Source organism: Solanum dulcamara, chromosome 12 (genome assembly GCF_947179165.1).
Source record: "Solanum dulcamara chromosome 12, daSolDulc1.2, whole genome shotgun sequence".
NCBI lineage: Eukaryota > Viridiplantae > Streptophyta > Magnoliopsida > Solanales > Solanaceae > Solanum > Solanum dulcamara.
The window spans coordinates 66,283,185-66,302,156 of record NC_077248.1 but is presented as its reverse complement, the minus strand read 5'-3'; the positions used below and the strand labels follow the sequence as shown (position 1 = coordinate 66,302,156).

The window sequence follows — 18,972 nt, the reverse complement described above, 5'->3', positions numbered from 1 at the left end:
GTAAATGAAATCTAGAAGTAAGTATTTTATTAAATAATTAATAAAAGGTGTTGACTATACCATATGGTCCATTTTATATAGTTGGGAGATTTTGTATTTAATTAATGAAGTTGCTTTGTCGTGCTACTGTAACGATCGAAGCCGTCGTTAGTCATGATTAAAAAAAATTATAAGAATTTGGCTTGATTGGGTCTCATCATCCCGCCAGAGCGAGATGGTCCCGCCGGAGCGGCATAGCCAGAGCGGAAAGTCGCGGGACAGAATTTAAGTCGCAAATTTTTGGACAGAACTTAAGTCGCGAATTTTCTTATTTTCCCCACTTCTCCCAAGTGGAGGTTAAAGGCGAGGGCTTCTGCAAAACCCTCCAAAAAGGCTGCTCTTGAATGAAGAAGAGGAGGGGAGGGAATCTCAGCTTTTGGAAGGCTTCAACCCGTGGAATTCAATCTGGTCTTGCTCGTGGAATATTTGGAACCAATGATTTCAGCAGTGTTATCTCTTCGCGAATGCTTGACGCTCAGGTAGGCTAGGATTCTCTTTTCTGAGTAGTAAACCTATACCTACTGTGTAATATAGAAGGAAAATTAATGAGAATTCATATCCTAAGTTGTGGGTCATGGGTTACGGGCAGAGATCCAGTTGTGATACGGTCAAATTCGAATGTGACCTGGGTAGAAAGGTGCTATAGTGAATTGAGAAGTTATTGATTATGATATTTTTATGTGCAACTGGTTAATCTATATCGGGCATAAAATCTCGTACAGAAAAATAAAACTAGTAGATTTTGAGGTCAGCCCAGTAAGGTTTGATAGTGTGGACGTTGACTGTTTTTGGAATTGTCTTAAATGTGTAATTGAGTTACTTATGATATGTTTAAATGTACAGACAAGGGTAACATGTTAGTCCTTATATAAATGAGCACTTGTTGGCCTATTTTTTGTGATGAACCTGTTTTTGGTGATATAAATATTGTGAATACTGAATGTAATTGTGAATGTGGTATATTTGGATCGGGTGTCATGTTTTGACACATATATGGATCGGGTGTCACGTTCCGACACGTATTTGTCTCGGATGTCACATTCCGACATATTCTTGGATCGGATGTCACATTTCGATACAAATATGATTAAATTAGGTCCCCTAAGAGGGTCAAGTATGTGTGTGTGGATGGTCCCATGAGAAGACCTGATGATATATGTATTTTCATGTAATAATAAGGTTAGTGGTAGATGAGTCATGGAGTAAAAACTATAAATGAACTCTTGAGTTGAGGTGTGCTAGATATAGAGAATTATGATCATCAATACACTTATTGGTGGGTAAGAGAATGGTCACTGTTAGGCTTGGATGTGATCTATATGGTATAATCATATTCTATATTTAAACACTTAGAGGTTGTGGTTTCTAGTTGCCAGAGAGTATTATCATTGTGATTTCCATGAATAACTGAGGTAGGGATAGTGGCTATCTAGAACTCAAGTGAGTTGGAGAGTGTGGTTATGAGACGGATATACTTTATGTTGTGAGACAATTAAACCAACTAGTGAGGGTTGAGCGAAATCATTGAACGGTTAAGGTTGCTAGGTGGAACTATTGAGGTGATGGAATAATAGTAAGGTGGGTCCCTAACCCATAGATTTTAAGTTGTGACTAGGTTGGTAGTGGAACTGTGTTGTTTAGGATGGTGAATATCCTAAGGGTGAGAATAAGGAGTTTATTTATTGGGTTGGGGTGACTAAATTGAGGAAGTTTAAGTATTATGATGTCTCTTATTTTTCCATTCATATACTATGCTGTGAGTATCAGATTGAATGATGATACCTACTAGTACGTGTTGTTTGTACTGATACTACTCTTGTTATGCCACTTAGCATAGTCTAGTTGTAGGGTCAGTTATGTCTCTTAGGTGAAGACGAAGGCGATCCTCCTCCAACTTTTATTTTTCCTTTATCTTGGTGGAAGTTGGGTTATTGATCTTTTATTTTATTTCTACTCTTAATAGCTCTTGTACCTGTTTAGACTAGTATCCTTGGGGGATTTTGTATAATTATATAAGCTGGTATTTAATATAGTTTTCTTTAGAAATTTTGGTTTAATTATTCAAGTTTGTTTTAAATTCTGCAACTGTTCTTAAATAAGGGGTTAAGGGTTCTCCTGCACAGGTCATAAAGTGGGTGCCTGCACGGCCCGATGGATTGGATCATGACAGCTACTAAATATCTAATCTCATGGATCAATCGATTTTTTTCTAATATTTTAAAACTATATAAATTATAGTATAATTATCGTTGTGATAATGTTATATGTATGTGATATAGTGTGATTAAATACATAAGTTTTTGAAATTTATATAGTGCTTTGACACGACTTCTCCACTTTGTTATTTTTTTTCCGATCTGCTCTGAATTGCTTTTCGTTGAGCCAATGATCTATCAAAATAACTTTTCTACCTCCAAAGAATATGAATATATAAAATCTGCGTATACTCCCACTCTCCCAAACACCCACTCATAAATTATACTAAATATTATTATTTTTATCATATAAACCCTAAACCCTACCGTCTTCCCTTATTTAGAGCAAATTTTACAAATTTTATATAAGAAAAAATATTCTGTTTTGGCTATTTTTATGCTCCCATTTTTATTATATTATTTTTCAACGAAGAAAATTTTGATTAAACATTTTATCAACCGCTAGCTCCATCCTTCCCCACAACAAAGAGAGATTGGTAGTTATAACTTGTTTGGATGAGCTTATAGCTTTTGGCTTATAAGTCAAAATTAAAGTCATAAGTTAGGATTTCTAGCTTATGATATTTGACTTATTTTTGTTATTTTGATTAATTTTTTAAAAAGAGCCTAAAAGCACTTTTTAATCTTACTCATACACTAGTTTTTAGTTCTATTAAGGACCCGAAGAAGACAGGAGAACTGGGCATTCACAAGACTGCTTTGATTCTCATCATGATACATTCTTGTAGTAAGCGGGTGGTTGAGAAACACTATAAGTGCTTGAAAATTATTTCGACTTAAAAATACCTAAAATAAGTCAATCCAAAGAGATTTACCCTAATTAATGTACATGTCTAAAATGTCCCTCGTCAATACACTAAACTTTTATAAATTCCAATTAAAGTTTTTTTTTTCTTTTTATCAATTTAAAACAGAATGACATATTTTTCATAAAATTTCTAGTAATCGAACATATTGAATGCTTTTATTGCAACTCTCATTATTATTCATTAGCTGCTAGATTGCAATAATTCAATATATCTTTAATTATCATGCTATGAAAGAATAAAATATAGTGAATGTTCCACTTTTATTAGAGGGACCAACTAAATGGCATATTGCCTTGCCTTTCTTCCTTATCCTCTAATTTTCTTGGCTATAAATAGCCTTGCAGATTAGAGAATTAAGACACACAAAAAATTTTACTTAATTGAGTGCTTTTTATAAATTAATTACTGATTTTAACGATATTTTTTATTTATTACAATTTATAGCAATACATAGCAATATTATGATAAATCTACACTTGTATTAAAAGTGAATTATGCATACAATATAAATGTATTATAAGTGTTTTAAAATATATATTATGTTTGTGTAGTAAGAAATTGACATAATGTATTATAAATCTATTAAAGTATGTGATAAATGTATTATCTATCTATAAAACTTGTATTATATATTTTTTATAAATAATTATATGCAATATGTATTAAAATTGTATTATAAATATATTATAAGTGTTCAGTGAATTTTTTTTATTGCTATAGATGGTAAATATTTTCTTAATATTATATATTTATGTAAGTTTCCCAAAAAAAACATAACTCTTCTACTTTTTTCTTCTGCCACAGATCTCTCTTTCTTTCTATTACTATATCTCCTTCTTATTAATTTGCTAAGTTAATTTGTTTTATAACACGTTATCAACATGAGCCTCCATCACTTTGAACTATTTTTAAAAGGTAACAAAAGAATAAGAATTTTATTTTCTTAAAATGTTGAATATATCTCTAAACTTGAATTTGTTGCTCTTTATATATCTGAAAAATGCTACTCATCATGGGCACTAGATGTCGAAATGCACCTAGAATCGATTGGCCTGAAAGACACTATCAAAGATGACGATAAGTCATCTAGTCAAGACCGTGCCAAAACCATGATATTTCTCCGCCACCATCTTGACGATGGGTTAAAATTAGAGTACCTTACATTAAAAGTCTCTCTTAAACTATGGAAGAATCTAAAAGAAATATATGACCACCTGAAGTTGGTCATCCTTTCACAGGCACGTCATGATTGACTCAATTTGAGATTAATGAATTTTAAAAATATAACTGAATATAATTCTGCCTTGTTTAGAATTATAGTACAGTTAAATTTATGCAGAGAAAAAATCACTGAACAAGACAAACTTGAAAAAACATACTCCACATTGCCACCCGCGAATATGCTCCTACAGCAACAATATCGCAAAAAGAATTTTAAGAAATATTCTAAATTACTTTCCACTTTCTTATTGCTGAACGTCATAACGAACTGTTAATGAAAAATCATCATAATCGACCTGTTGGTTATTTGCCACTCTCTGAAGTGAATCAGATAAACTATAACCAACGAGAAAGAGGTCATGACCCCAGTCGTGGTCATGATCGTAGTCGTGGTCGAAGAAGAAATTATAATCATGATGTTCGGCTTACACCGAAAAATGAGTGGCAATATAAAAAGAAGAGTGAGAAGTAAGAAGCTATATCAAAAAAAAATTCAGAAAGTATATGTCATAGATGTGGAGGTATGGGACACTAGTCACGGACCTGCCGGTCATCAAAATGTCTGGGTTAGCTATATTAGGTATTCTTGAAGAGAGCAGAAAATAATCCAAAGATAAAATTTATCTCTGAAGATAATATTGAGCATATGCATCTGGATATAGTTGATTTCTTCAATCTCCAAAAGGAAATATGAATATTGATAATGTTGATAATATTTAAATAATTTTCTTTTCATTTGCTTGTACTAAATAATATGTTTATATTTTTCTAATTCATGTAAATAAATAAAATTTGTATAATGTGTCATATTTTAATTATAACGTTTACCTTATTTTGTTTTGAAGAAAAATATGGATATGCCTCAAATTTTATTTGAATCAATAATCAATCACGAGAATATTTGTGTAATTAATAGTGGAACGACTAATGTCATTTTTAAAGACGAGAAATATTTTTTATACTTGCTTAGAAGAAAAGCAAATGTTACTACAATTTCTGGTAATTCAAAAATGATTGAAGACTCCGGAAGAGCTACTATATTTCTGCATAAGAGGACAAAAATTGTTATAGAAGATGCATTATTCTCTTCTAAATGCCCAAGAAACTTGTTAAGTTTTAAAGATATCCGCAGAAATGTATATTATGTTGAGACACTAAATGAAATGAATACTGATACCTTGGTATAATCAAGAGTGTCTCAGGCCAGAAATATATTTTGAAAAAAATACCAATTTTGTCGTCTGGCCTATATTATGCAGAGATTAGTGCAATTGAAGCACATTTGATCGTAATCCAGAAATTTAATGATCTAAATTCATTTGTTATAGGGCATGATCGAATCGGTCATCCTGGATCAAGAATGATGAGTAGAATTCTTGAAAATTCAACTGGACATCCGTTAAAGAACCTGAATATTCTTACGACTGATGAATTTTTATGTGCTTCTTGTTATCAAGGCAAATTAATTGCCAGAACATCAACCATGAAGGTTGATATCGAATCTCCTGGCTTTTTAGAGCGTATAAATGGGGATATATGTGGACCTATTCATCCACCTGGTGCATTGTTTAGATATTTTATGGTTCTAATAAATGTATCATCAAGATGGTCTCATGTGTGTCTCTTATCATCTTGCAACCTGGTGTTTAGAAAGTTATTAGCACAATTAATAAGATCAACGGCACAATTCCTAGATTATTCAATTAAATCTATTCGCCTTGATAATGCTGGAAAATTTACACCCCAAGCTTTTGATGATTATTGCTTATCCATTCGGATAAAAATTGAACATCATGTTGCTCATGTTCATACTCAAAGTGGTCTTGCAGAGTCATTTATTAAGCTCCTATAATTGATAGCAAGACTTCTACTTAAGAAAAAAAAATACCGATTACTGTTTGGAGTCATGCTATCTTACATGCAGCAGCACTTGTATGTCTCAGACTGATATATTATAATAAATATTTTTCGTCACAATTAGTATTTGGTCATGAACCAAATATAGCCCATCTACAAATTTTTGGTTGTGCGGTATACGTTCCTGTAGCACCACCAATAACGTATAAAGATGTGCCCTCAACGAAGGTTTGGCATATATGATGGGTTTGACTCACCCTCCGTAATTCGCTACCTTTTAACCGTTGACAGGAGACTTATTTATTGTCGGTTTGATAAAATAACTTTTTCGCGATTAGGGGAGAGAAAAAGGAATCTGAAAGAGAAATTGCGTAGAAAATTTTATCACTATCTCATTTTGATCCATGTACCCGCACATGTGAGTAGGAGGTCCTGAAGATCATCCACTTACAGAAAATTGCAAATCAAATGTCGGATGCATTTACCGATATAAAATGAATAACTAAGTCATATATCCCTTTAGTGAATGTGTATTTTTGAATTGATGTCCCAAAAGGACCATCTACTAGTATCATAGCTTCTGAATCTCAAACACGCCTGGAGCGTGGTAGACCATTGATTTAAAAGGATAAAAATACTAGAAAGAAAAGCATGAGAAATAATAAAGATAATACTACAAGAGAACCTCCTGAAGAAGGTCAAGATTTGAGTAATCCTGATATTCCTAAAGAAATCAGTAAATTCGAGACTCAAGTGAATGAAGAACTTTCAATGAGTTCTACTGGTGATGAGATAAATTTAGATCGATCAAAAATTACGATAGATAATTTTTTTGCATATATGTTGCACTTAACCTTATGCAAGATAGTGAAAGTCTTTAGCCTAAATCCGTCGAAGAATGTCGACGTAGATGTGATTGCCAAAATGGCAAAAGGCAATTCAATCAGAACTAGACTCACTTCTAAACATGAGGTTTTTTTGGACCTGTAGTCCAAACCCCTGAAGGTGTAAAACCAATTGGCTATAAATGAGTTTTTATGCGAAAACGAAATGAGAGAAATGAAATTGTAAGTTACAAGGCACGCCTTGTTGCACAAGAATTCTCTGAAAGACTCAGGGTCAACTATGAAAAAACATACTCACCTGTTATGGATGGAATAACTTTTCGATAGCTCATTAGTTTAGCTATATATAAAAATTTTGAAATACATCTAACGGATGTAGTTACAGCTTACCTTTATGGTTCACTTGATAATGAAATTTACATGAAAATTCCAGAAGGATTAAAATTGCCTGAAGTATGTACTAGTCTCGGGAGATATACTCAATCAAATTGCAAAGATCATTATATGATCTGAAATAATCAGGGCGTATGTGGTATAATCGCCTTAGTGAGTACTTGATAAATGAAGGTTATATAAATAATGTCATTTGTCCACGTATTTTTATTAAGAAAATGAAATCAGAGTTTGTTATACTCGTCGTTTATGTTGATGACATAAATCTCATTGGAACCCTTGAAAAGGTCCAAAATGTGATTGAATATCTAAAGAAAGAATTTGAGATGAAAGATCTTGGAAAGACAAAACTTTGTCTGGGTCAGCAAATTAAACATTTAGCAGACAGGGTCTTTGTCCACCAATCTGCCTATACTGAGAAAATCTTAAAACGATTTTACATGGACAAAGCACATCTATTAAGTACTCCAATCGTTGTTCGATCACTTGAAGTGGATAAAGATCCATTTCGACCTACAGAAGAGAATGAGGAACTTCTTGGTCCTGAAGTACCATATCTTAGTGCTATTGGTGCACTTATGTATCTTGTTAACGCAACCAGACCTGATATAACATTTTCTGTTAATTTGGTGGCAAAGTATAATTCATCCCAACGCGAAGACATTGAAACGGTATCAAGCATATTTTGCGATACCTAAAGAGTACCATTGATATGAGTTTGTTTTATACTAAAAAGGTTATGAAAACCTTATTGGTTATGTAAATGTAGGTTATTTATCAGACCACATAAAGCTCGATCTCAAATAGGCTATCTATTTACATACGGAGGAACTGCTATATCGTGGTGATCTGCAAAGCAGTCTATTGTTGTTACTTCTTCAAATCATGCTGAAATAATAGCAATTCATGAAGCAAGTAGAGTGTGTGTGGTTGAGATCGATGATATAGTTCATCAAAGAAAGATGTGGCCTGAAAAATAATGTCAAAGTATCCACAGTTATATTCGAAGACTATATCGCGTGCATAGCTCAATTGAAAGGTGACTTCATAAAAGGAGACAGAATGAAACATATTTCACCAAAATTATTATTCACACATGATCTCCAGAAGAATGGTGATATTGATGTACAACAAGCTCATTCGAGTGATAATCGTGCAGATTTATTCACAAAGGCATTACCAACATCAACTTTTGAGAAACTAAGATATAAGATTGGAATGCGTCGTCTTCAAAATTTCAAATGAAGTTTTCATCAGGGAGAGTAAAATACGCGTTGTACTCTTTTTTCCTTAACCAAGGTTTTGTCCTACTGAGTTTTTCTGGCAAGGTTTTTAATGAGACAACACTCAAGGGGTATTACCAGATGTGTGTACTTTTTTTCCTTTATTATATTTTTTCCCACTAGGTTTTTCCTAGTAAAGTTTTTAATGAGTCACATTACACGTGGACATCCAAGGGAGAATGTTATGAAAGAACAAAATACGGTGGATGTTCCACTTTCATTAGAGGGACCACTAAATGGCATACTGATTTACTAAAACTACATATACTACTTTCCTCTTAAGTAAATTATTGGCTTAATATATTCGCGATTCTTTAAATTTGTCGGTAAATTTATTCATATACTCAAATTATGATTTGTTTCAATTAAATATTTGAACACATGATAACATATTTCTATTAGATACTTTCAATTCAAATTTTAGAATCTTTCTTTTATGTATGTTCTCAAGCATCTATTTGATAGTTAAATTAACTATACATAAAATATGTTAATCTTAATTAATTAATTGTTGGGTTAGTAGCTACTAATTGTTATCAACTTTTGTTATGTTAATCTTATTAATTAATATTCCTTTAGTTTGATTTTATGTAATTCTAATTAACTGGACTTATAGCTCAGTTGGTAAAACACCTCATTTACGTACATTTGCGCTAATATTTTTTTAAGAGTTTATCATACAATAAGATAAATTAATTTCGTATAAATAGGAATTATCTATAATCCGACAAAGGGTTTGTTTGCTTGTAAAAAATATAATACAAAAATAAATATTTAAATTTGCGCTCAACTGACAAGTAAACCCTTCAAAATAACTTTGAGTATTTACATTTACACATTTCAACTCGTCTTTAATGTGTTAGTTAAACATTCTAACTTACAAAATGATCATCGATCTAAATACCTCTATAATTTATGTGTCACGTTTGCGTCGAATGTCTACAAGATACCGTGGAACGAGTTGGAATATTTAATTGTTAGTTGAGATCAAAGTTAAAGTATATATTTAGATGAATACTCTCAAAATGCTTATTTATTAGCTGAGATCAAATTTAAATATTTGTTTATGTACTATACTTTATAAAAATCAGTCTTCGACAAAAAAAAGAATTTTTTGTTGTTTTTATGACTCTTAAGTTAGTAAAATCAATGAGATTTAACTATATATAGTAGAAAATCACGTGAATTATTAATACAAATTTTAATTCACACAGTCCGCATGTTGATTCATATATTGAAACAAAAATTTGTAAGAAATACCACAAATTTTAGTAAAAATTTATTTCGTTATTAAAATTTATGTTAAGTCAGCTATGAAATGAAAGTCGTGCCCTAATAATAAGTTAGTGGAAGACAACTACCAACGAGTCATGTACGTTATCCACTATGTAATTTCCTCCATAAATGATTATACTCCATCAACTAAAATTTCTTATTTTAATTTTTTTTTACCTAAATTTATAAGTTCCCCTATTCTTTTGAATTATTTTGTTTTTTATTTGATATTCGATATTTTTATTGATATTTAATTAAATTTTAATACATCGAGAAAAATCATATAAAAGAATAAAAAACTTTTTAATAAAGACTATTACGAAAGTATTGATCGAATCTGATAATTTTGATTTAAAAAAAGGTAACTAATTGTCATCATCAAAATTAACAATCAAGCCTCATTTTTTACTAGTTGTTTGAGCTGTATTTTCTAGTGAGTTGGGAGCTCAAAAACGATTTAAGTTATATATGTTAAAAATGTTTTTTTTTTTTACATAGTGTAATTAATCAAATGATTATAGCAAGATATAACTCTTCAACACACCCTATCAAGTTATAGGTCACCATAAATATTATATATTATCGGTGCACGTAATCTAAATAAAAATTTTAAAAAGCCCAGCGATACATATAAACTTTTAAGTACAATTTAAGTAGAAAGAGCAATCAAACAATTATTAGGAACTATTTTTATTTTAAAAAAATGAACGTACAATCTACAAAATACGAGAATTCTCTCTTACATGAATATATGTTGTTAGTTATTGGTGTGGGCGGAGTTGGAAGGGGGTTGATTAGTCGAAAAATTACATTATATATATAAGATAAGATATTAGATATCACCTACAACTTTTTTGGTATATATATATATATATATATATATGTGTGTTATGTCTTACCTAAATTTATTCCACAAGCACATAGTCACCAAAAAAAGTTGTAGATTATAATCTAACATGTAATCTTTGCATTGATCATAATTTGCTTCATCATTGTAACATTCAAATAGAATAGCTGAAATTAAACTACTATAACACCTATTTTTCTGTTTTTGCAAGAAGGTTTCTAAAAGCTCGTTTTAAAGCATTGAAAAGAGTGTTGAAATAGGATACATATACTAAAGATAGATTGTCTAGAAAACATCTGATTTCTAACTGAATGCCTATTTGCTACTAGCTAATTCTGTTTCACTATATGTTGTTAACTGCTCACATTTGTTGATGTGACAGTGTGAGTAGATGATGCTCTATGTTAAATCTAATTTAGTAGAATGATAAAGAGATGCATAAATAATATATATATATATATGATTGATTGATTCCACAGGGCCAACTAAATTTTGACTTTTAGCATATTTAATTAAGAATACCAATTCATGCTAGTAACTTGATTATAAGGTTGTCGAAAGAGGACTCCATCATTAAGAGATCCCAATTCTTGATGTTGTTCGTGTTGTTGTTGTTGAATCGAAGTATTTTGAGGAAATTGGCTCAGGAAATTGGCGATGGAGCTACTTTCTTCATGATTTGTAATTCGCGCAATATTATTCATGTTAAGTCCATCGTCCCCATTGTTCTCAACTAAGAACCTTTTTGTAGTTGGAGAATTGTTTCCATCAGTTGTTGTTGTTGTTGCTGCTGCTTCGTCGATATTCCAGTACAAATTACCTGAAAGCATCGATCTCTTTGACGATAATTGTGGAATGGATCCATTATTATTGTTGATCATATCGCTCGTGTTATTCATAATTCCATCGTACATGTTCGATTCATTTTCGAGCAATGTACCATAGTTTATTGAAGGTTTAATTCCTTGTAGTATTGAAGTTGGTACACATTGTGGTACTATTGATCCCAACATATCATTCATATCATCTATTGACCTTTGTGTATTGTTCTTCTTGTAAATTCGACATAACACCCAATCATCTAACTGCAAAAAAAGAAAAAAAAAGGACACATATGATATGGTGTAAGAAAAATATTAATTTTATTCGAGTTTATGTTATGTACACTATCAATAAAAATATCGATATGATAACTTTCTAAGTCAAGCTAGCGTCATATAGTAACATTAACATGGAAAATAAAGTATAGTATATATACTACTACAATCGTCCCAATTTAAACATCGAGTTAGTTTGACTGGGCATATAGTTTAACAAATGAAAGAATTTTTTAGAATCTTGTTGTCTTAAATTAAAGATATATGTAGTCCTTTAAATCTTGTGAACAGTTTTAAACTTGTCATGTAAAATGCCCGAATTGTAAAATTTATCAAATATAGAAAGATGCAATCTCTTTGTAAGATGGACCAAAATGGAGTGTGAGTCACCTAAACTGGTATGGAGGGAGGACTATACTAATTTGAAACTTGAATTAAATCGTAAACAACATACCCAATGCAGTCGTGTGATCTGGAAAAGTTAGAGATATTACCTCTATTTTGAGAGTTAAAGTAAAAAAATTGTTTCTGATACGAATAATAAAATGAAAATTTAAGGACTTACCCTCAAAGATCCTTTTTTGTTGGCAACATTAATACCACAACCAGGAGGCTTATTATTTGTTTTGTTTTCTGCAACTCTATATTCATGCATGATCCAATTAGTTTTTACCCCTTTCGGGGGTTTACCGCCGTAAAAAACGAGCGCTTTTTTTACCCCAACTTTTTGAGTTGGGGTAAAAACAGGTTTGTCAGTTCCGGTAGCCTTCCAATAACCTGATGTCGCCGCGCGATTTGGCCTTGCCCCGTTAGGGTATTTTCTATCTCTTGGACTAAAAAAATACCATTCTTGTTCCCCAAATATTGCCTTACCTGTATCAATTAAACGAACAGGGAAGGATTTAAAATTTAAACTAATTAAACGGTTTGAAATTTTGTATTTCTTAAAAATATGGGTCCAAAACTTAATATTTGTAACTACTTACTTTACAAAATATTTCACATATGTATTTAGAGTTTGGCTTATTGACATCACTATAAAAAATTCACATAATATCACATTCCTATTACTTGTTATAGCAGATAGTTCAATATAAAATATTCACCTAGTAATTAATATCACATTCCTATTACTTGTTATAGCAGATAGTTCAATATAAAATATTCACCTAGTAATTAATATCACATTCCTATTACTTGTTATAGCATATAGATCAATTTAAAAAAATTCATATAATATCATATTTTTATTACTTGTTATAGCAGATAGCTTGTTTTATTTATCAATCCACGTTTAATGGAGGTCACTTTCTAAATTTCTCTTGAGATATTAAATAATGTAAGATCAATATATAAAAGTTAAATTTATCTATGCTGAAAAAAAACATTTGAGTTCAAGCCTCTATGAATTGGTTATAGAAACTTTGTGATAAACATGAAGCTTGAAAAGAAAAAAAAAAGAATTAAGTAATTTTATCACTAGAAATTAGCTACCAAATTTGTGTCCTATTTTTTATAGTAGCTCAAAAACCCTTGTTCTTATATAGTTTCCCATTAAATTGATCAACCACTTTTCTTTCTTTCGTAGTTTAGCAATAAAAGTTATCCATCATCAAATAACAAAAAAAATAATCTTATAATTCCCTCATTAAATTCCACATTTTTTTTTTTTTTTTTTGCAGTTTAGCTATAAAAATTGTCCATCATCAATTTATTGTTGTAACTAGCAATTTTTTTTTTCTTAAAGTCCTCATTAAATTGATCAACCACGATTTTTTAATAGTTTTGCAACAGATATTGTCTGTCACTAATCCCGATCCTAATCCTTTATAGTAATGGAAATAAAGTGCATGAAGATAGAGTAGTAGTAAAAATATAATACCAGGGAGTTCCCATGGATCAAACTTATAAAGATCAACTTCAGCAATAATATCCACCGGAATGGGAGCTCCGGCGAGTTTTTTCTTGAGGTAATGAACAACTAGTTCTTCATCGGTCGGATGGAACCGGAACCCCGGAGGGAGTTGAGGCTGATGACGTGTCCCCGTTGATGAATCCGTACTCTCCATAATTAATACACAATTACTGATGTTCAAGTTTATCTGAATTTAGTACTTTACATATCAATAGAAATACGTAGTATGAGGTTAATAATTCGAATTGTACAATGACTAATATTTGAATTTGAATTTTAGGATTTTTTTTTTTTTTTTTGGGAAGAGAGAAATGGCATGAAGGAAATGATAAACAAGAAGGAATTAGTTGGAAAATAGTTTGGTTAATTTAGCTCCCCTATACACTTCCCCTCTTCTTTCTTATATATGGTATAAGGGACTAGTGAATTTACGGTAATGCCATTGTAGAAAGATTTTTGTAGTAGTGAATTATGTGACGTAGTTTGACCAAATATCGTGAGATTTGGAATTTATAAATTGTAAACATGCCTTGAGATTTATGCGATAATAATTAAATGTATGTTATTGATGATAAAATGAGGAGTTTCAATTTAAATTATTTTTAACTATAACTAAGAACATGTCATTCTTTCGAACAAGTGAATAAGAAAATAGTATCACATTAAATAGAACAAATTAGTTTTTTTTTCTAATAATGAGAGTGATGATATTCGGGTCATTAGCTAGCGCCTGTACTAATTTAATTTGTTGAACAATCTCCAACGACTCACTAATAATTATTCTCTTTGTCTTATTATACGTGACACTTTTTTCGAAATAGTATTATCTTAGGATTTTTATTTATCTTTAATGTCATGATTTTATGAACATGTCATATTTAAATCACAAATTTCAAGTTATTTTTCAAATCTTAAATTTCGTCAATTAAACACTTTAACTTAACGTAAAATGGGCGTAAGGATTTGAGAAGGACAATTAATTAGGGAGATGGTGGAAAAGTAATTATTTTTATAGCAAAAATGGGTTGATAACTTAGAATTAACCTTGGTAGAATAAAATTACTATATCAATATTGTCAACAAAAAAAATAAAAATTAGTCAATTAGTGTGTGTGTGTGTTAATATTAAATTAGAAGTGGAGGTCATTAGCATAAATAGAAGAGGTGAATTAGAGCTTGATAACTGAAAATTAGGCAATATAATTAATCGACACGCATGCAAGCTAATACCAACACGTGGAAGATCGAAAAAAGGCAGAAGTAGAACCACTTTATCCCGCACAAAAAAAAAAGATCTGAACTTAATTTGATATTCATTTGAATTCGTGGCACCCATATGATTCACTTAACTAAAGAGGAAACTCTTCCCACAATTTTTTTTTTCTTAATTTGCAAAACTCAACTTTAAAATATCGAAGAGTGAAAAAATCTCACAACAAAAGTTTGACATGACTTATAATAAGTATGAGAAGACATTTCTAGGCTATTCTTTGAACAAATCTGGCCTAGTGTCACACTTGGAATTTTTTTTACAACTTGTCTCTATCAATTTACTCATATATAGTATCGTTAATCTTAAACTTGGATAAAGACAACAAATACGACGATTAATAGTCAATTTATGATGAATCCTCAAGATATATATTTACTTTGGGCGTATTTAATTAGTTTTTACGATATTTTTTTAATGGAGATAAAAAAAATATTAGCATTTTTATTTTTAAACTTAACAAGAATAAGAAATTTAGGAATTTGTTTCAACACATCTCCTTTACATGACCAATCTTAAATAAATGAGCCTATTATCAGGGAGAAAAATCTTATAGTTAGTTTCAACTAGAGAATTAAATATCGGATTGTTGATTGGGTGGTTCGAATCCCTCCATTTTTAGTTAATCAATTAAAATTTAATTAAATTTTTGTATGAATATTGAATTACCGAATGAAAAATTAAAAAAAAATTGAGAATTATAATGGAAAAATATCCATGGATGTTGCACTTACCTAATTAAAGAAAAAAGTAAGTGGAATCTTCTTCAAAATTAGTAGCCCTAACTTTTGCTTTTGAATTATTTCTATACGATGTTTACATCAAACTATAAAAATATATTCAAATATATTCATATATGATGGTTACATCAAACTACATCTTGGCTCTACTATTTTCTAGCGACAACATGGACAAATTGTTATAGGAACAGAAGAGGTTCATCTGAATATCTTTTACTGAAAAATTACATACACATATATAAAATTAACGTTGCCTTATATTTTTGGCTTTTCTCAATCAACACTAGAAAAAGATGTGCATGAAAGTATCTCGTGCCTACATTGGGTCCGAGAAGGGAAGGAAAGGGTTGAATTCCTAGGTCGCATGAAGTTAGTAATATTTCATGATGCAAATATTAATGGCTAATTCCACGATTACAAGCCATGATTTATACGTCACATAAATATCTAGAGAACAAAAATCATAAAGTCGTTGGCTTATCAAAGTGTGACAAAATCCTCAAGAGTTCCCTTTAGAACCTCTATCCCCCTAAAAGTCAAAGGGAGAAGATAAAGAATAACACAAAAAGATATCAAACAAGATATTAATAGAATCCAAAAATATGATCTAGTAATCAATAAAGCATGTTGACTATTTCGACGCTTTCAATTCAGTCTTAACAGAGACAAAAACACTAATTGTTCTCTTCATATTTATCAAAGTCATAGAGGACAAAATATTTCAATACTCATAGCTCACCAAATATATTGATAACTCATAAAATTAGTCGAAGTGAACATAAATTGACATAGATCTTTTCCACCTTAAAATTATGAAAATCTTGATTTTAGTATAAGTGGGGTCTAAATGCTGGATTTTTCATCGACCAAGCTTGCATTTCCTGTCAATTCTTTTCCTCTACTTTAAAAAAAAAAAATATTAAAACCTCGTATCCTTGTCCCCAAACAATTTTAAATTTAGAAAAGATTATCCACCATTAAAAGAACAATATTGTATATATGCATTACTTTTTGTGACATTCAATTATTTTAGTGTATATATTTAAAATTTTAATTTATATATATCGTGTCTAGTTAAATTACGTTATATTATAAATTGAAATTACGCTATATTTCCTCAAACTCTTGATGCATAACAGCTCGAACTCATGGTATATATTATTTACTTTGACTCAATAGGCCTCACGGATTTATCACTTAGGCTACACCATCATCGAGCCTGAAATCTTCCGCATATCCCATGGACGGAGCCCCTTATTAGGCGAAGGGTGGTTTGGTGCATACTCTTCACCAAAAATTATGTGGTGTATATAGATTAAATGTTAATCATTATGAGTGTATATTTAATTTTGCACATCTTTAATATAATCGCTAAATTTATAATTTTGTTATTGGATTACCATGTAAACTTGTTTTTGCCCTCATGAAGTTCTTCTTTTTCATCTTTCATTCTGAAGTGGCATTCACTAATCAGTATCATATGTGCATCCCTCCTTCAGAAACTAATTAATAAACCTAAAGCCTACCAATCCTTTTTACTATCCGTTCTCATTGGTCCGTTCTCTGTCATGAGCGTCAGAGTGTGTTAGTTAGTAAGGGTTCATCATAATTACATCTTCAAATAAACATATCAAATCAATGTATGAGAAGATAAGAACAATTAACCATGATGGAATATATTGGTTTTTGAATGGCAAATTCAAAGAGGAGCTAATCAGTCCAAGTGACAATCAAGTTGCTTTTCATACAAAGAACAAAAGGAAAAATATCTTGACACACATTCCTTAGGCACAAAGGAAAAAGAAAAAAATAAACTTGTTAAGCATATATATAATAACTTTCATTGGAATAAGTTCAAAATTAATATAGTCTTTCATATGTTCCTTAATTTTGTTTTATAAAAAGTGATTCCACAGGTTGGAAAAGTGGGATTTAGGGGCGGATACAAAAATTGTGAAATTTGAAAAAATAATAATACGTATTTTATTTTTAAGTTGAAAATGATATGTGGACATTGGAGTTGTGTTTGACTTTGGAAATGAATACAAATTGAAATTATTTAAATTTTTGCGAGTGATTCAGAGTGAAAATAGATTTTTGGAGTTTTTAAATTTCGAAAATTGTAAAAATTCTATATCCAAATAGAATTACGGAATAAAATAAAAATTATTCATGATCAAACAAACAATAGTGTACTAAGGAAAAAGAGTTATTTTAAGAGTAAATTAGTTTCAAATGAAAAAACATATTTTTTTTAGAACAACCTAATAAACGAAAAAGTATATTACATAAACAGAACTCAAAAGAATCTAGATTTTGGTGATTGATCAAAGGAGAAATTATCGGATGTATGAATCAAGTCAAAAATAAGCTAGCTCTAAGTCAAAAATAAAATAAAATTATAGTACTATCTTTATGTTAAACTATATGGTTATCAATCTGTTTCTATCTAAAAGGGAAAACCTAACTTGCTATTTTTGATGTCAATTTGGGAAATAAATACGTGTAAATATATGCATGTGCATGTAGTCGGAGCAGAGCTAGGTAGAATCGAAGGTTCATTTTTGAATGAATCCCCTTTGACGGAATATTTTATTATTATATATAGTTCAAATCATTATTTATGTATATATAGTAGATGTTGAATCCCCTCCAACTTATTCATATATTTATTTTTTCATATTTTAAACTCCATAATTAGTGAAAAATTCTAATTCATAGTCCTATGTACTTCCTGCATTTTTCTCGTAATTTTTCATGACATTTGATATTTACTAATCTAGCATTGATATACCCAATGAAATTTTGCTTGTTTCGACTCTGCTTATTTCATGAATAACTTAAATCAAAATTTATTAAACTTGAAATTTTGCTCATAGAATAAACAAGATCGAAAATTTAGAACCATTCACCTCTAATGACATTTTTATAAATCATCCGCAATAACTTCTGGATATGTCATATGCATCTACTTTATTTATATTCGAAATGCCTAGAAATTATTTTTCGTTAATAAATCATTTTTTGGTGTTTTGACTATCACAAAAGAGTGAAAATAACTTCCTTTTAGTCATGGTCAAAAACTACTTTTCTTGGAATTATTTTAATTTTTTAAACTTTACTTACTCCAACTAACAATGAGTCATTAATCTTTACTACTTAAAT

General features: G+C 30.4%; 1 protein-coding gene across 1 annotated transcript; it reads right to left on the bottom strand.

Annotated features, from left to right (window-relative positions):
• Positions 1 to 11,248: 11,248 nt before the first annotated feature.
• LOC129877025 (NAC transcription factor 32-like) lies at positions 11,249 to 14,068 on the bottom strand. The gene is made up of 3 exons (XM_055952503.1): positions 13,765 to 14,068; positions 12,448 to 12,755; positions 11,249 to 11,870 (listed from the first exon to the last, which is right to left on the bottom strand). The coding sequence occupies exons 1-3, from the start codon at positions 13,949 to 13,951 to the stop codon at positions 11,298 to 11,300; spliced, it is 1,068 nt and encodes a 355-aa protein (XP_055808478.1). The 5' UTR covers positions 13,952 to 14,068; the 3' UTR covers positions 11,249 to 11,297.
• Positions 14,069 to 18,972: the final 4,904 nt, after the last annotated feature.